The sequence below is a fragment of the Nicotiana sylvestris genome, chromosome 6 (genome assembly GCF_000393655.2).
Source record: "Nicotiana sylvestris chromosome 6, ASM39365v2, whole genome shotgun sequence".
NCBI classification, from domain to species: Eukaryota; Viridiplantae; Streptophyta; class Magnoliopsida; order Solanales; family Solanaceae; genus Nicotiana; species Nicotiana sylvestris.
The window spans coordinates 178,863,896-178,884,284 of record NC_091062.1 but is presented as its reverse complement, the minus strand read 5'-3'; the positions used below and the strand labels follow the sequence as shown (position 1 = coordinate 178,884,284).

Below are 20,389 nucleotides of genomic sequence, written 5' to 3'. Positions count from 1 at the left end.
AGCGACGACTTCTCCTATCTCTCTCTAAAGCTAAAAAGCCCTCTTCTAGTATTCTTGATAGAGAAGAGTGAATCTCTAGGAAAACTTGTAAAGCGGTCTCCTCATCGATTGATGGGAGATACAATATTGAATCTCAATAAGATTATTTACATTTCCTTCATCTTAAGTATGATCTACACTGCTAGCTCTTTGATCTATAATTTATTATGTCTAACTAAGATTTGCCCTTTCATCTTTGATTGATTTGTTCAAAAAAGTTTCAATATCTTTTGAGTCAAACAACAGGTGTCCATGTAACACATCTATGTTAAGTTAAAGTGCCTATATGGTCACCTGGTAAGTTAGAGTGTGAGAGAGACATCTGACGTCAACTTTAAGTATCTCTTTATGTATTTTGCCTAATAAGTATTTATTTTTATATTTGCTAGCAAATCTTAGCCAGAGCATATTCTTGTTATATTTAAGGAATAGATAAAAATGCAGAACATATTACTCATAATATATTTATGAAATAACGAAGGAGCCATTATGATCAAGTTGAAAAAGATACAGATGGAAGATGAGAAGGGAGAGAGAGAACAGAATCGTCTGTATGAAGGGAAGAGAAAGAGAGAATAGGTTTTGAGGGGTATAAATGAGAATAAGTTAATGACCCATCCCTTAATTAATGAATCTTTTAAAACATATAGGCAATTAAACGTATATGATTTTATAATATGCCACAATTGTAAATGAATTTGCAATTTTGGAATAAAGCAAAAGTAATATCATTTATATTAATAATCCTTTAAAATAGATCAATCATGTTAAAAACTCTTTTCTTTAGAGCCCTTATACCTACGCTCGTATTAATATGGAGAGCTTGGGGTAAATTCCAAAATAGTCAGATTTACAACTGGTCGTTTAAAAATAGCCCAGTTTCAAAAGTAATCGAAATTTAGCTACTTTTCATGTAAAGATAAATCTGAGCGAAAACACTGTTCACAATCCGAAAATACGCCAGTATATTATACTGAAGTTCCAGCATAAGTATGCTTGAACTCCAACATATTATACTGGAGTTCCATCATAATATGATGGAGTTCCAGCATAAGTACACTAGAACTCCAGCATAATATACTGGAGTTCCAGCAAGTATAATTGTCCAGTATAATATACTGGAGTTTGGAGCACCGGTGCTCCAGTCTCCAATATATTATACTGGAGTCCGCAAATTATACCTGTCCAGCATAATATGCTGGAGAGCACCGAACTCCAGTATATTATGCTGGACCGGTCTCTGTTGAAGCAAAATAGTGGCTATTTTTTATTGACTTCATAAACGTTGGCTATTTTTGAATGACCAAGCTATACCGTGCTATTTTTACCATTAATATGTATGACGGGCCGAATGTTTTATAAGCGATTCCTATGGGCTTTAAAATCCCTTGTTCAGAAAGTAGTAATCTCGGCCCTTTTAAGGGCTGCTATTTCAAACGTAGCCAACATATGCAATGTATTTAGAAATATACGCACAACTTAAAAAAGAGCGACATAAAATTCCTCCTCCTCCTCATCTTCTTCTCCTCGGATGGTCTAATGTGTAAAAATGAAGGAACTGTTGGATAAACATAATGATAGATCAATATACTAAGTTATTGTTGAAATGCATGCATTATTTGCAATGTCGTCTAAAACAAAAGGCAGCCCATGAGGTGGTTAATTTTTTGACAAATTTAATCTCTGCTACGTTTCTTGTTTCCAATTGATATGAAAGAGCAGCCCATGAGGCGTCTTATATATATATATATATATATATATATATATATATATATATATATATACACACACACACACACGATAATTAGCGTTTTTATAAAATTTATGTTACATTTATTTCATTTAATTTAGGATCTTATGCCAACATTAATAAATTGGTAAAAAAAAAGAAGGGACAATAAGGTCACTATATTAATGAAAATGAATTTACTTTACCATTTTAGTTCATTCTCTTTTCTCTCTAATAATCTCCTCCATATGATAAACGAATAATTCTTCTTTTTTCTTGTAAGTAGGAAAAACTTGTAAGTTTGAGCCCTTGTTAAAGAAAAAAAAAACTATAAATTGCCGTTTAAGAATTATTTGATCATGAAAGTGAAGTCGGGAAAAAACTTGGTTTTAGATGTTGATCTATCATATTAAGTAAAAATACAAATGCCTATGACGAAAAAGAGAAGAAAAAAATTTTGAAACCATAAAATTTAGCTTGTTGGATAAACTTTCTAAAGTCAAAATATTGAAATTTCGAAGTAACTTGGGGCAAAAAAATAATCTAAATTCAAAGGGAAGGAAAAACGAATATCTTTCTTCTTACGCCATAGCCTATCTGAAACCAAAATCGTGAGAATTTTCAATTTTGTTAAATTTCAATTGTCAATTCATATGCAAAGACCATGACCAATTGATACACACAACTTGTCATCTTTGTAGGGGTCAAAGGATTTTAAATACGTAACTCTATACAATAATTTCAGTTCCTCTAAAAAAACAAAACAAAAACCCGTCTGAATTCGATCTTAGGGAGTAATGATATTATACAACTAAGAACTTTTTTCCCTGAAGATTCTAATACAATCCTTCAAACAAAATAATTAAGCTAGCGTCGGCCATATATTCCCAAATATATTTTGAAAAATCTAATTTGGGTGAAGTTTGGTTTGAAGATGAGAATGTGTTTGTTTTCAAAACATATTTCATTTTTTTTTGAAAAAAATATGAAACATGACTTATACCCACAAGTTCTAAAAACTATCACAAATACCCAACAGTACCTTTATCAATAACATTCATTATATTATCGCAAACCATAATCCTGAACATAAATAAATTTGGTACAAAATTATCAATTTTATAATGAACTACATAATACACTATTAGATGACCAAGGAGACGAAGTAGCATGTTATAAAATAATAAATGGTAGGCTCTTTTATAAAATATAAAAGTTTGGAGCAATTTTTTTAAAAATGTAATAGTGATATTTTGGGCCAAAACCAGTTCTTGGGAATTTGTCAAAATATAGATAAAATCTATAGCCAAACATGTATTTGCCAAAAAAATTCGAAATATATTTTAGCAAAATCTATGGCCAAATGGGTCCTAAGTTAAATGGTCTCACAAAAATATCATTCGATTAAAGTTATTTATGAACCTTTTTATGTGTAGAAACTCGCTAACCCTTTAGTTATGATTAATGAGCTCATAACAACGAGAGTGTTTTAAAATAATCTTTTATACTAATAGCCCGTTTGGCCAAGTTGTAAAAATCAGCTTATTTTGAAAAGTGTTTTTTTTAAAATACTTTTTTTTTAAAAGTACTTTTGGTGAGAAACAATTTGTGTTTGTCTAATTAGTTTGAAAAGCACTTCTGAGCAGCAATTAGTGTTTGACCAAGTTTAAAAAAACTGAAGCACTTTTGCCAAAACAAAACTTGGCCAATCAGGCTATAAATGTTACGCACGTGGTACGGTACTTCTTAATTATGTCAGATACGTTTTACCATTATTATTCTCCCTGCTCTTGAGAAGAACTCAAGGGACGATATATCAAGCTTAGAAGCCTTAACACACCATTTATTTGCTCTTATGAATTATTTGGTGTGACCCTTTCCCGGACGTGAATGTAAGGTGCCTTATGTACTGGGCTGTCCTTTTTTTTTTTTAACTTGGTCGACATATATAACTGTTATTCACCATTCTTGTACCAAATATGATCACTATCTGTTTGTTTGTTAGAATCATGAAGTTAAATCTGGTCCACACGTATGAAAACTTTCATCAATTTAGTGTTTTCCATTAGATTTGATGAGCTCGAAAATCTTTTCTCTAACCCAAAATATAAGAATAAACAAATCCTATTTTCTCTATTGTCTCACTCGATAATGTACATATTCTTTAAACTATCCATATATAACTTAAATCACCTGCGACCTTTTTATAACAAGATACACTCTACCCAACATCCTAGGGGACATTTTACATAAACTTTTCATAAAATCAAAACAGCAAGCTTGTAATTTGGTTATAAAAAAAAAGATTCTGATTTCCTCAATCATGTCTTACGAAAAACACAAATAATCGCCCTCTGGTTTCAAAAAGCTAACAAAATTTGCCAAAAAATTCATCTCTCAAAAATAATCCAAACACAACATTTTTCAAAAGAAATTTCTAAAATCTATACTTCCATCTAAAAGCCCCAGGCTGGGACCATTTCAAGCAATCTCTTTATATTTTAGTATTTACTTTATTCTACTGCTTTCTTAATTAGCAAATAGCTGTGTGGTTGAACTTATGCTCATTTGCGGTAATTATGAAGGTCAAATAAATGTGAAAGGCTATTAGGACCAGATTTCTACATTTTCTTAATGTGAGAAAAATTCATTGGTTCTAATTTTCTCATATCTCTATTGGTGGTCCTGCTTCTGGATGATTTGAATAATCTTCTTTTATTGTTTTATTTGTTTTTCATTACAACCTAGTGCATGTAAACCTTTCACAAACAGATGACAGAAAGTTCAACCAAACATTTAGCTCCTCACACATTATAAATAGAGGGGTTTGCAATTTCATTTCCATAACACAAACAAAACAACATCTCAAGCAACAATGAAGATTTCTTGGTTTTCCTTTCTTTTAGTACTACTTGTTGTTTTTTCATCAACTTCATGGGCAGCTTCAGCTGATACTCATGAACAATTCCTCCAATGCTTATCCCGCAGTAACCAAACCTCCATTTACACCCCAAATAACTCTTCCTATTCATCAATCCTTCAATTTTCCATTCAAAACCTAAGGTTCAACACCACTGGAACTCCTAAACCTCTTGTGATTGTCACCCCTGTAAGTGAATCCGAGGTCCAACGAGTCATTCTTTGTGCTAAGGAAACTGGGATGCACGTTAGGGTTCGAGGTGCAGGACATGATTACGAGGGACTTTCTTATGTATCTGAAGTTCCATTTGCCATAGTTGATCTAATCAACCTTAGAACAATCACTGTTAATGCTGAGGACAAGAGTGCATGGGTTGAAGCTGGATCCACTATTGGCGAACTCTATTATAAAATTGCGGAGAAAAGCAAAACCCTAGGGTTTCCAGCTGGTGTTTGTCCTACAGTTGGTGTTGGTGGACATTTTAGTGGAGGTGGTTATGGTGTTATGTTGAGAAAATATGGCCTAGCCGCAGATAACATTGTAGATGCACGGTTGATTGACGCGACCGGAAGAATTCTTGATAGGGATTCAATGGGAGAAGATCTCTTTTGGGCAATTAGGGGAGGTGGAGGTAATAGCTTTGGACTTGTTCTTGCATGGAAGATCAAATTAGTAGATGTTCCGGAGAAAGTAACTGTTTTTACCCTTGGCAAGACCTTGGAACAAAATGCTACAAAGCTTGTTCATAAGTGGCAATATGTTGCTTCAAGATTCCACGAAGATTTGTTCATTAGGATCTTGATTAGTAGAGTGAACTCAAGTGAAGGAGGTAACAAACAAACAGTTGTAGCTTCATTCAACTCGATATTCCTAGGTGGAGTTGATCGATTACTTCCCATCATGCAAGAAAGCTTCCCTGAATTAGGGTTAAAAAGAGAAGACTGCATTGAAATGAGCTGGATAGAGTCTATATTGTACTTTGCAGGATTCCCAAGAGGTGAATCTCTTGATGTATTGCTAAGTAGGATTCAACTCTCAACGCGATACTTCAAGGCAAAATCAGACTATGTTCAGAAGCCAATCCCCGAGGGAGGTCTCGAAGGATTATGGAGATTGTTTTTTGAAAATGGAGCTGAAGGAGCAGAAGTGATCTTGAGTCCATATGGTGGGAAAATGGATGAGATTGCAACATCTGCTATCCCATTCCCTCATAGAGCTGGGAATTTGTACAAAATCCAACATTTGGTATTTTGGGATGAACAAGGAGAAGAAGTAGCTGAAAGACATATAAGTTGGATAAGAAGGCTTTATTCTTACATGGCTCCTTTTGTTTCTAAGTTTCCTAGAGCTGCTTATATCAACTATAGGGATCTTGATATTGGAGTGAATAATATCAAGGGATATACAAGCTATGTGCAAGCTAAAGTTTGGGGGATTAAGTATTTCAAAAATAACTTTGATAGATTGGTTCATGTGAAGACTAAGGTGGATCCTTCAAACTTCTTTAGGAATGAACAAAGCATTCCTTCTCTTATTTGGTGGAAGAACAAAGGCGAATGAAGTTCCGGTTAAAGAAAAGATTATTATAAAAAATTCAATACATGTTATTATGTAATAAAGTACGTAAATAGTTTGCTTCTTCGTCGATTGTGTAATAACGGGCTGTGCATGAGATCATGGCACTCTGCTAATTATACGACTTGTGCAGTATTTTTTTAATGTAATTTGCTTATTCTTTCGTATTATTGTATTATTGATTGATAATAAAGGCTGTTTTATTTATTTTATAGTTTTATTCCTTGCATGTTGATTTTGTTTTTTTTCCTCTTAGTTTCAATTTGTTGAAATTATGACTCAGTGTGTCTTTATTTTCTTACTGTAACATTAGCCCCCTTTCTTTAATTTATCGTCTAACGTTTGCCCCATTAATTAGTTTTTTTTTTAACTTTGGGAAAAGTCTCTTTAAATGTTTATTTTGCTCTTGATGAAGGTATAATAGGATGACAAAAAGCAGAAATGTTAATTTGGTGAAGGTGTAACGACTTGCTAAACTTTAGAAATATCTCATCATTGATAGTTAGCTTACCAAAGATATAAACTCGATTAGATTATAATGGTCTAGCCTCATTTTTTTCTTGGTCTAACCTTCAAGTACTTAATACTTTTCTTTTGTTAGATACCGTTTTGATTTTTCTGTTAAAAGTGAGCTGTGACTTGGTCTCTAAATTGGGCACTATATGGACCACAACTTAAAACCCATACCAATCATATAAAATTCATACAAAATACAGTCATATTTCACTTAATTATAACCTCGAACCTGAGAATCAAACCTTTCTATCGAAAATTCAAGACTAGTAATCACGCAACGCATAAAAACATAGCCAAACACACTAATCATTAGTAATCTAGGATATGAAACAGAAGATTTCACTTTCTTACAGAATAATTATATCATCACACAACATCAAGTATACTTGGTAAGACCTAGTCAATAAAATCCTACACCTCAATTCTGGAATTCAATACAACTACATGTCTATTCACAAATAGCTAACGTGTAAAAGCATTATATCACTAGTATTTAATCGTGGAGACCATATGAGTGTCACGATCCGGAATTTCCACCTTCGGGACCGTGATGACGCCTAAGATTTCACTTGCTAGGCAAGCCAATGTTAGAGAATTCTCAAGTCAACTTCAACCAATTTTAATAAAAGAAATAATTAAGATAAACAGAAGCTAAAACTGAGTTTGCGGAATATTATAAAACCCATAATATCTGATATATTTAGGTTATGGAGTTACAACTCACGAGCTACTACGATTTACTACAAACAGAGTCTGAAAGAAAGTACACTGTTCTGAAAGAGAAAGAAACAGTAAAGTAATAAGTCTAGGAAGAGACTCCAGGGTCTGCAGATGCCAGCAGATCTACTTTGGTCTCCTGACGATCAAGTCCAGCTGCTAACCTCACGATCAGCTAGGGCCAGTACTAAAATCTGCACAGAAGTGCAGTGTGTAGTATCAGTACAACCGACCCCATGTACTGGTAAGTGTCGAGCCTAACCTTGGCGAAATAGTGACGGAGCTATGACAAAACACCCACATAATAAACATATGCAATTTAACAGTATATGTATGAAACAATAAGTAGAATCTAGACAAGTAATATCGGGAGGGAGACATGCTGAGGAGAATATAAGATAGAGAATCATAGCGGTAATGATAACTTGAACAACCAATACACCTTGAACCAATAAGAACAAGTAAACACAGTAAAGGAAAGTGCACGACATCACCCTTTGTACTTTTACTCTCAACCTCACCATAAAATCAATAGAAACGGTACAACATCATCCTTTGTTCATTAACTCTCATAACATGACACGAAATCATCCTTCGTACATTAACTCTCATAACATGGCACGACATTACCCTTCGTGCATTAACACTCATAATATGGCACGACATCACCCTTCATGCATTAACACTCAAAATATGGCATGACATCATCTTTCGTGCATTAAAACTCTCCCTTACCATAATGCAATGAAAAAATAATAACATGAAGATAAAATAATAAGTACAAGCCTTACTTCAACATTTGATTCCACAATATCAACCTCAACCTCGGAATCAATACTCAATTATCACCAAAAGATCCGTAAACATGATAGGAATGATCAATTTAACAATACTAGTCTAAACATGGATAATATGATCAAGGAAAACTATAATTACAGGAACAAGTCCCAACCGCATGCTATAAAAAAACGCATAAGTATTCGTCAACTTACATATACTTTGTACCCAATATCCTAAACACGTAGCAAATAGACAAATAAGTCCTAATCCCTCAAGTTAAGGTTAACCACGACACTTACCTCGCTCCAAAGACCAAACTCAAAGCTCAACCACCACTTTGTCTTTCAAACAAGCCTCCGAACCAATAGAATCTAGAAATTTACCAACCAAACGATTCAAATTAAGCCTTAGGAACTACCCACGATTGTAAAGAATTCAATTTGGGTCATTATTGAAAAAGTCAACAAAAGTCAACACCCGGGCCCGCTTGGTCCAAACCCAAAATTCGGACCAAAATTCGATTATCCATTCATCCCCGAGCCCGGTTATGTAGTTTGTTTTGGACCCGATCTCGATTTGAGGTGTAAATCCCTATTTCCAAAAATTTCTAATTCTACCAATACCCCCCAATTTCCACCATGAAAACTATAGATTTTAGGTTGAAATCTTAGGAAAAGTAGTGAAAGATTGAAAGAAACTAGTTTAGAATCAGTTACCAAAAAATTGGGGAAGAAAGGTTCTTTGGAAAATCGCCTCTAGGATTCTTGAGTTTGAAAAATTTGAAGAATGAACAAAAAATCCCGTTTAAGTCATTTTTGATCAGTTGCAGGTGTCACATTTGCGACCTGGAGTTCGCAAATGCGAGCCCCGCAAATGTAAAGATTCCATCGCAAATGCAAAGATCATCACACCCCCACTATCTTCACAAATGCGAACTCTGATGCATCCGCAAATGCGACCCAATGATCGCATTTGCGATCACTTCCTACCTAGCACCCACTTCGCAATTACGAAGTTTTGTTTGCAAATGCGAACTCTGGCCTCCCCAGCTACTATTCACAATTGTGATGAGTAGATCGCAAATACGAACCGATCAGTGGTCGCAAATGCGAAGATTGACCTCGTAATTGCGAGGTCTGAGGCCCGCAACAAGAACTGAAGCACACTAGCAATGTTCTAAGTCCAATTTCACTCAGTGGCCTATCCAAAACTCACCCGAGCCCTTGGGGCTCTAAACCAAAAGTGCACACAAGTCTAAAAACATCATACGAACTTGCTCGCGTGATCAAATCGCCAAAATAATACCTAGAACTACGAATTGAACACCAAATCAAATAAAATTTTTAAGAAAACTTTGAAACTTCTATTTTTAGAATCGGACGTCTGAATCACGTCAAACCAACTCCGTTTCTCACTAAATTTTGCAGACAAGTCATAAATATGGTATTGACCTATATTGGGTTGAGAACTAAAATACGGACCCGATATCCAAAAAGTTAACTATAGGTCAAACAATTCAAATTCATTAAGCCTTTAACTTTCAAATTCCGACAAGGTCCAATATCTCGTGCTAGGGACTTTTGAATTCGTTTTTGGGCATATGCCCGAGTCTCAAATTATGGTACGGACCCAACGGGACCATCAAAACACGAATCTGGATCCGTTTTCTCAAAATATTGACCGAAGTCAACTCAAATAAATTTTCTAGGCAAAATTCTTATTTTTATCAATTTTTAACACAAAAGCTTTTCGGAAATATGTTCGGACTACGCACATAAATCGAGGAGGGATAAAATGAGGTGTTTAAAGCTTAAAATCGTAGAATTAGGTTCTAAAACATGAGATAACCTATCAGGTCATCACAAGGAGTCACCCCCGCCATCATTGAATTAAAAACGATTTAAAATTATTAAGAAATAATTTTCAAAAAATAGAAAAACACCCAAACACAATCCAAACGATCTCAAAACGCCGAAAAATAACATGATTCACTACATAGCAGTGAGTTTTTCTCACCAAGTTGTTTCTGATGGACCCACCAAATTTCGGCTCAATCGGAGTCCGTCAAGTTTGTTGACCTCCGAATTCGGTCAAAATCGGGTTTTGCAATTTTTTAGGGTTTACAAGAAAATTCAGACCATTCCCATCAAATATAAATAAAAAACTGATATCTCATGATTACAAGAGTAATCCAAAAATTTTGCATAGTTAATTCGTAAAACATCAGTGCAGTTTTTCAGAAAACAACATATACATGTAATTCAAAAACACACACAAACACGATATTCTTGTTTCATGAAAAACCTAGTTATCTAATTAATTAGATTTGAGTGAGTTCTAATTCTAATTGACGAATTATTATAAGCAGTGAGAGCAACCCACTATCAAAATCACATGTAATCTAGACAACTAATATAAACGAGATTTCACGGGTTACCTCTTGAAGCATGAACAAATTTCCTCTATCACGTGAGACTCCAATTACACACCAACTCACCACCCGCACGATCATGATCGCCGAATATTTCACGGTCTTCTACTGTGTTACCCAAATAATATCGAAAAATATATAGTAATTTCATGTGGGTAAAATTTTCTAGGAAAAAGGCTGAAACATTCGACCACATTCTCTTCTTCCTTTAGGTGAAAAGCCTTATGTATTTATAGCACAAATTTTAAGGGCTAAATTCCTTTTCCAAAACTTACTGGGTTTTCTTTTCTACTAGAAAAAAGATTCCTTTATTTCCTATTGTTTAATTAGGCACAATAAGGGCCACATAATTTAATTAACAAGGTTTCCAATTATGGAATTAATTTATAATTTTTAAAATTAATAGCCACCATAATTAATTACGAATTATTCTACTAAAAATTCGTAATTGCACTCTTTATTCAATTTCGAAATTCATCCATTAAATCTAGCTTCTTGTGTTAAGATCCAAATACTAATAAATTAAATTAAATTACTGAAAATTTAGTTTATTGATTTTTTCCTTTAGACCTTTGCTTAACTTATTTTGTGTGTCAGATACAAAATTCACCGACAGGATTTACATGAAAACTTAAAGCTTTCATAAAGGTGTATCATCAATCTATAAACCGAGATATGGATTTCATCAACTAACTATTATTTTGCCAATGTATATTATTATTATTATTGTCCAATTTACCAGACATATTGACCCACGAAAGAATCTCACCTTTTAATAAATCAAAACAATAATAATATACACAACTAATAATAATTATATCAAGATTAAGAGTATAAGCACATTTAATGGCTAGAGAATTTATTTTATTAAGTCAATATAAAATACTTATTTATACTTGGTCCGTTCAATACATACAAAATATACTAGCACAAGAAATTAAAATTAAACCATTCTCATAATCAAGATAAATTATATTTAATCTTGTGCTACAATCATTCCTGATGATTTGTCCAATTCCATCATTAGATTGTGAACTCAAACTTCATACTTATAAGAACCGATGATTTAATCTTCAGTGTATAAGCTAAACTCTATATACTAAACCATCTACTATATAAGCAAAGGACATAGACTAATATATGATCTATTTAAAACTTTATTAAAATTGAATGAATAATTGTTCCATAATAAATACTATATCCAAACCAAGCTCATGGTTAATAGTATATATCCCAACAATCTTCCACTTAGACTTTTAACCATGACAATTGTTAGAATATACCATATCTAAATACATGGTTAATAGTATATACACCAACAATCTCCCACTTAGACTCATAACCATGCGCCTATAACTTTTTCAGGCATTCTTTTTACATGACTATTAAAAGTATTCACCAAATAAGATTTTGTTAAAGAATCTTGCCAAGTTATTTCTGATGCAATCTTTGTCCAGTAATGCTTTGTCGTAACTATTTAGTTTGGTATTAAACTCTTCAGGGATCCTATTACTGAAACTATCCCAAGAGTGTACCGAACCATGATTTTTCTTAATAATCTCCCACTACGCCGAAGCACTACTAATATTACCTTCATTACTTTACTATATCGAAATATTAGCAACTTCTTACTATAGTGTTCATTGTTCAAACATCACTTCCACTTGATAAAGCCATATGATGTCTATTGACGTTCTCCCATGACTTAAATGCAATGGAACGTCAATTCCGACGTGTGAATTTTTATGTTCTTGAACATCTAGTTATTTCTTTGCCCAGTTCCTATAAAGATAATTTACTTCAAGGAACATGGTTTATTAAACAGTCCTTATCTAGAAAAATATATTTGTTTTAAAAATTTCTTTATTTTCTTTAGGACAATAAAATAAACCTCCATTTATTTTCTTGAATATTCAATAAACATGCACCTATCCATTGTTAGTTCCAGCTTATATATCTGCTTTTCCTTTTAGTACATATGCTAGGCAATCCTATATAGTAACATGCCATAGACTGATCTTATATTTAGTCTAGAGTTATATAGATGTCATAAGTACTAACTTAGAAGGAACTAAATTCAGAATGTAATTTCAGTTTCTAGGAAATATTCTTAAAACGAACAAAGAAAATCTGAATAACACTTTGTAATGACCCGACCAGTTATTTTTCTTTTTAGATCCTCATTCTCCTAATTAAGACTCTTCGTATGTTCCTTTACTATTTTATGACTTAGGGGGATGATTGACTTGGGTTTGGAAGGGTCCGAAACACTTAGTTCCTTAATAGTGGCCTAAAATGGATAACTTTGACTTGAGCCAACATTTTTAGTAAGCTACCTCAGAACCAAAATGTGACGGTTCCAATAAGTTTGTATGATGATTTTATAATTGCGCGTGTGTTCGGATCGGGTTTCGAATGAACCGAGAGCATTTCGACACTTAATGTTGAAAGTTGGCGCATTGAGGGTTTTCAAGTTCTTTAAATTTAGTTTGGAGTAGAATTTGGTGTTATCGAGGTTCGTTTAGGATTCCGAACCTGGAAATAGTTCCGTATGATGATTTATGACTTATACGCAAAATTTGGTGTCATTTTGAGTAGTCTAAGTATGATTCTGCGCGTTCGGAGTAAGTTGGAAAAACTTGAAGTTCATAATTTGATTCAATTTGGTTTTGTGATGCGATTCTTAGTTTTGATATTGTTTTATGCATTCTGAGGGTTCGGACGATGTGCGGAACATGTTTGAACTTAGAAGAATTGCTGAAGGAAGCTGGGATCTAGTGTTTTTGTACCTGCGATGTCACGATCCAATTTTCCCTCCGTTGGGTATCGTGATGGCACCTAGTCTTAGGGACTAGGTAAGCCTAACTTTTACTAAATAACAACACTAATAAATAAAATTTAATAGTCTCGAAATAGAAACCTCTACAAAATTTACAATTTTCCAAAACCGGTGGTACAAGTTATAAACTCTACAGAGTTTGCTATAACTTCTAAATACAATTGTTTGGAAATAAGTAGAAACAATGCAAATACAAAATATGAAGGTGACTCCGAAGCCTGTGAACGAAACAACAGATTTACCTTGAGTCCCCTCAGCAACGGTCTGCATTGCTACTAGCGATCAAATACTTGGATCTGTACTAAAGTGTATAGAAGTGCAGAATGAGCACACCACATCTGTGCCCAAAAAGTATCAAGACTAACCTCGGTGGATTAGTGACGAAAAACAGTCAAGACACTGACTGGTCTAATAAACTTGAACAAGTATAGGTATAGGAACAACATAATAAGGTATCTACATAAAGATTATGCAATACGACTAACAATACAGTAATTTCAATAAGGAAATAAACAACAAGTATCATAAAAATGACACATCAGAGTGAATGGAACACAACCTAAACCTGGAACCACATATACAACAAGGACAAGTAATAACTGAGCAATTACAACTGCTTTTACATAAGGTTTAGTCAAAAAAACTCCACGAGGTACCGAACCTCGGACAAATCACAACTAACAGGTCTCAATATCTGAACCTTAACATTCGGCATCATGTGCCCTCATGACACATCATAACCGTACCGACGAGCCACATGCAAATAGATCCATTTTCACATAGAAGGCAAGTAACAAGGGTGTGCATCTATACACAACAATATCAAGAAAAACCTCTTATACGATAAGGGTCCTTATGTGACGACCCAAAGGGTCATCACCGTAGTTCTTCCTTGTTCCGTGCTTTCGAGGCCTTGAAAACCTCGCTTTTAGTTGCCTCGATTGACGTGCGTAGTTCGGGCGCATAGCCCGAAAGTTTTTATGTTAGAATATGTGAATTATGTGAAACATTTGATGAATTTTGGTATTAATATGCATAATGTTGACATCGGTCAACATTTTGGGTAAACGGACCCGGACCTGTGATTCGACGGTCCTGGAGGGTCCGTAAAAAAATATGGGACTTGGGCGTGTGCCCGGAATCAAATTCTGAGGTCCCAAGCCCGAGAAATGAATTTTTGAAAGAAATTGTTTTTCTGAAATTTGATATGAAAATTTGAAATGAAAAGGAGTTAGAAAATATAGGTATCGGGCTCGTATTTTGGTTCCGACGCCCGGTACAAGTCTTAAATATGTGTTAAGCACTATCTGTAAAGTTTGGCTAAAAACGGACGTCATATGACGTGTTTCGGACTAAAAATGGAGAATTTGAGTTATGAAAGTTGAAGAAAAGAAAATCATGTGTTTGAGGCTTGATCCTATGTATATGATGTTATTTTGGCGATTTGATCGCACGAGTAAGTCCGTAAGATATTTTTAAGGTTGTGTGCATGTTTGGTTTGGAGCCCCGAGGGCTCGGGTGAGTTTTGAATGGGGCCCGGGAGGTCTTGGATAAGAAAATACAGGTTCAGGTGTTGCAGACACCAGCGCTGCCGTGGTCATTTCCGCGCGGTCCGTGCTGGAGACGCGCGGCCGCGATGCCTTTCTGTGCGGTCCGCGTGGCTGAGTCTGAGGGCTAGGGTTTCAGGTCAACCAACGCGGCCGCGCACCAAAACAGTGCGGTCTGCGCTGGAAGGGTTCAGAGAAGCCCCAATTTTTCTCCCACTCGGCGCGGCCGCAACACATTTTTGTGCGGTCCGCGCCAGGTCCTCAGAAAGGTATACAAGTTCGGAAATCTCAGTCATTTTTCACTTTTCAAAAACCCAAAACCTAAGAGGCGATTTTCCAAACAACTTTTCTTCTCCAAAACGATTGGTAAGTGATTTCTAACTTAATTTCTTTATCCCTTAACATCTTTTAATATAATTTCAACTTCAAATCAAAGATTTTCATGGGGAAAATTGGGTGTTTTGGGTAGAACCTAGGTTTTCTACAAATTGAGAAGTTGGACCTCAATTTGGGGTCCGATTTAAAAACAAATCATATATTTGGATTCGTGGGGGAATGAGTAACTGGGTTTTGGTCCGAACCTCGAGTTTCGACCACGTGGGTCCAGGGGTATTTTTGACATTTTTGGGAAAAACCTTGAAAAATCTATTTTCATGCATTGGGGATGATTCATTTAGTAATTATTAATGTGATTAAGTAACTTATGACTAGATCTGAGCGGATTGGTGGTGGAATCAAGAGGTAAAGCTATACTAGAAGCGTGAGTTGAGTTTGGAGCATTCGAGGTAAGTGTTTGTTCTAATTTTGGCTTGAGGGATTAGGATTTGGATATTATTTGCTACGTGTTAACTGTGGAGTACGGTGTATAGGCATGGTGACGGTTATCTATACACCGGAGTCTAGCATGACCGTGAGTCGTAGTTGCTTTTAAATTCGAAAGATGTGAAACAGTTGAGCTAATTACTTGCTAATATAATTATGAAGTGATAGTTGAGAAGCAGATGAGTTAAAGAAGGAAGTGTGGTATTTTTCCCTTGCCGGGACCTATTGTTGATTTGTTCTCCCTTGCCGGGATGTTTAATCTTGTTGTATATTCCCTTTCCCCGATTGGTTGTGACTGATGATTGGGTGAGGAAGAGCGATTATGCACGAAGGGTCTTTCCGTGCCATGTTTTGATAATTATGCACGAAGGGTCTTTCCGTGCCATGTCTCTAATTATTTATGCACGAAGGGTCTTTCCGTGCCATGTCTCTAATTATTTGAGCACGAAGGGTCATTCCGTGCCTTGATGTGAGAGTTATGTGAGGAAAAGCACGAAGGGTGATGCCGTGCACTATATTTGACAGTTTTGGTGAGAATTGAGAGTAAAAGCACGAAGGTTGGTGCCGTGCAGTTGTTGATTCACTTGCTCTCTTTCATAGATGTTAATTATTCAGTTTCCATCTCTCTGTTCGTTGGTCTTATATCTAAATTGTTACACCCCACAGCATGTCCCCTCCCTATTATCTGTTTAAATTCTGTATATCTTTCCGTTGTTGCACATATATCTGTACAGGTTATTTGAGGTAGGTCCGGTCTAGCCTCGTCACTACCTCGCCGGGGTTAGGCCAGGCACTTACCAGCACATGGGGTCGGTTGTGTTGATGCTACACTTCTGTGCCCTTTTTGTGCACAGATTCGGGAGTAGCTTACGGACCGCAGTAGCAGTAGATTGGGAGCGTGCCTTCAGTCCAGAGACTCCTAGGTAGTTCGCTGGCGTGTGTGGGCCCTGAGTCTCATCTATTTTATTTCTGTTTGTTTTCATTGTATCGAAGCAGACTCCTTATGTATTTTCTTTCAAACTCTTATTTGTAGTATCTTATAGTAGTCCGTGAGTATTGTGACACTAAATCTTGGGTAGAGGATGATGTTAATTTTTCCGCATTTTCGTTCATTTAATATTAAATTAAGGCTTCCACTTGAATTTATTGTTTTATTATAATCTTGTTGAAAATTAGTTGAAAAGGTATGTTAACGTTAGCTTGCCTAGCTCCTACAGTAGGCGCCATCACGACTCCCGACGGTGGGGAATTCGGGTCGTGACAAGTTGGTATCAGAGCCCTAGGTTACTTAGGTCTCACAACTCACGGACAAGCTCAGTAGAGTCTGAGGTATCGGTACGGAGACGTCTGTATTTATCCCGCAGAGGCTACCGAGTTAGGAAAACTTCACCTTGATTCATTCTTGTCGTGCGATTCTGTTTCTCAAGTACTGATTGTCTTTCCACTCTGTTCTTTCACAGATGGCGAGGACACGTGCTTCCTCTTCTACCGTGCAACAGCCTGAGCCCCCAGCAGCAGCCCCTATTAGGGGCAGAGGGCGAGGCCGTGCTAGAGGCCGAGGCCGAGGCCGAGGCAGGGGTCAGCCCCGAGCAGCATTTCCAGCGACGGAGCCTCAGGTCGATTTTGAGGAGGAGGTTCCGGCCCCAGCTGTTCCAGTGGGCCCAACTCAGGTCCCAGAGGGTTTCATAGCCACTCCAGTGCTTCAGGACGCTTTGGTCCGACTGATAGGCTTTATGGAGGGCATTTCTAGAGCGGGTTTGCTTCTCGCATCTCCAGCCACATCTCAGGCTGGGGGAGGAGTTCAGACTCCCGATACTCGTACTCCAGAGCCGGTAGCTCCTCAGGCTCAGGTTCCAGCAGTTCAGCCAGCTGTGGCAGCCCAGCCAGGTATTGCGGCTCAGTCCAGTGATGGTGCGGCTATGTCCGCGGATGCTTTGTGGAGGCTTGATCGTTTCACCAAGCTCTTCACTACTACATATAGTGGCACTCCCTCGGAGGATGCTCAGAATTTCATATTCAGCTGTCATGAGGTTCTACGGACTATGGGCATTGTAGAGACCAATGGGGTCGATTTCGCCACTTTTCGCCTGGCAGGATCCGCCAAGACTTGGTGGAGGGATTTCTGTTTAGCCAGGTCAGCAGGGTCGCCATCATTGACCTGGGATCAATTTTTAGAGTTATTTCTGGGGAAGTTCCTTCCAGTTACTCAGCGAGATGCTCTTCGCAGGCAGTTTGAGCGTCTCCAGCTGGGTCCTATGACGGTCACCCAGTATGAGACCCGGTTCATTGATCTCGCTCGTCATGCCATTGTGATACTCCCCACCGAGAGAGAGAGAGAGAGAGAGAGAGAGAGAGAGAGAGAGAGAGAGAGGGTGCGGAGGTTTGTTGATGGGTTGGCCCAGCCAATCCGTGTTCAGATGGCCATGAGTGCGGTGGTGAGATTTCATTTCAGGAGGCGACAGATGGTGCCCGCCGGATAGAGATGACACTTGCTCAGGGAGGTGGTCATGGGTCTGATAAGAGGCCCCGTTATTCCGGTAGATTTAATAGTACCTCGTCTGGATGTAGGGATTCATATGACAGAGGCCACTCTCAGAGGCCCTTCCAGTCGGCACTTCAGGTTTCTCATGGTACTCCAGGCGGTGGTGGTCCTCAACAGTATTATTCGGGTCAGTAGACCTTCAGCGCACCACTAGCCCCCATCAGTGCACCGCCACTTCAGAGCTTCAGGGGAGGATATACAGGTCGACAAGGCTAGCAGCCGAGGGCATGTTATGGTTGTGGTGACCCGAGTCACATTGTCAGGTTTTGCCCCCGAGCCTCGAGTAGTTCTCAGTAGTAGGGTCCTCGCCCTACGATTCAGGCAGTAGGTGATCCACAGGCCTCCCAGCCAGCTAGAGGCGGGGGTAGGGATCATAGGGGTGGAGGGAGAGACCATAGAGGTAGAGCTCGGACCGCCAGAGGCAGGGGTCAGCTAGCAGCCGATCGCCCCAGAGACATAGTTCAGGGAGGTGGGGGTCAGCCCCGTTGTTATGCTTTGCCGGCCAGGCCAGAGGCCGAGTCATCAGATGCTGTGATTACAGGTACTATTCTGGTCTGTGGTAGGGGTGCTTCTGTGTTATTTGACCCGGGATCTACGTATTCTTATGTGTCATCCTATTTTGCACCCTCTTTGATCATGCCTAGTGAGGCTTTGGGTATTCCTGTATATGTGTCCACACCGGTTAGTGAATCTATAGTGGTCGACCGAGTGCATCATTCATGTGTGGTGGTATTTGACGGTCTTAAGACCCGTGTCGACTTATTGCTTTTAGATATGGTGGACTTTGATGCTATATTGGGGATGGACTGGTTGTCCCCGTATCATGCAATTCTGGATTGTCACGCCAAGACCGTGACCTTGGCCTTGCCAGATTTGCCCCAACTTGAGTGGAGAGGGACCCCAGGCCATGCCACCCGCAGTGTTATTTCGTATGTCAAGGCTCGACGTATGGTCGAGAAGGGGTGTCTAACATATCTAGCGTATGTTCGCGACTCTAGCACAGAGGTTCCATCAATTGACTCTGTTCCTATTGTTCGGGAGTTCCATGAGGTTTTCCCTTCAGACCTGCTGGGTATGCCGCCCGACAGTGATATTGATTTCTGTATTGATCTGGCTTCGGGCACTCAGCCTATTTCCATTCCGCCATATCGCATGGCCCCGCCAGAGTTGAAAGAGTTGAAAGAGCAGCTTCAAGACTTGCTTGATAAGGGTTTCATTAGACCTAGTGTATCACCTTGGGGTGCACCAGTGTTGTTCGTGAAGAAAAAGGATGGGTCGATGATGATGTGCATTGATTACTGGCAGTTGAACAAGGTGACGATAAAGAACAAGTATCCACTACTGTGGATTGACGATTTGTTCGACCAGCTTCATGGTGCGAGGGTGTTTTCAAAGATAGATTTGAGATATGGCTACCACCAGTTGAGGATTAGGGCGTCTGATGTCCCTAAGATAGCATTTCGCACTCGGTGTAGGCACTATGAGTTTTTGGTCATGTCATTCGGATTGACTAATGCCCCAGCAGCGTTCATGGAGTTGATGAACCGAGTGTTCAGACCTTATTTGGACTTGTTCGTGATAGTCTTCATTGACAATATTCTTATATACTCCCGCAGTCAGGAGGAGCATGAGCAGCACCTCAGAGTGGTCCTTCAGACCCTAAAGGATAGTCAGTTGTATGCTAAGTTCTCAAAGTGCGAGTTTTGGTTGAGTTCGGTCGCATTCCTGGGTCATGTCGTATAAGTAGTAGGTATTCAGGTAGACTCGAAGAAGATAGAGGCAGTCAAGAACTGGCCTCGACCAGCTTCAGCTACGGATATTCGGAGTTTCCTGGGGTTGGCAGGTTACTACCGTCGGTTCGTGGAGGGGTTTTCATCCATTGCAACCCCTATGACCAAATTGACCCAGAAGGGTGTCCAGTTCAGGTGGTCG

At 37.9% G+C, this 20,389-nt stretch overlaps 1 protein-coding gene across 1 annotated transcript; it reads left to right on the top strand.

Moving 5' to 3' along the window:
• Positions 1–4,616: 4,616 nt before the first annotated feature.
• On the top strand, positions 4,617–6,475 carry LOC104235073 (tetrahydroberberine oxidase-like). Its single transcript, XM_009788750.2, has one exon. The coding sequence runs from the start codon at positions 4,644–4,646 to the stop codon at positions 6,246–6,248; it is 1,605 nt and encodes a 534-aa protein (XP_009787052.1). The 5' UTR covers positions 4,617–4,643; the 3' UTR covers positions 6,249–6,475.
• The last annotated feature ends 13,914 nt before the right edge of the window (positions 6,476–20,389 follow it).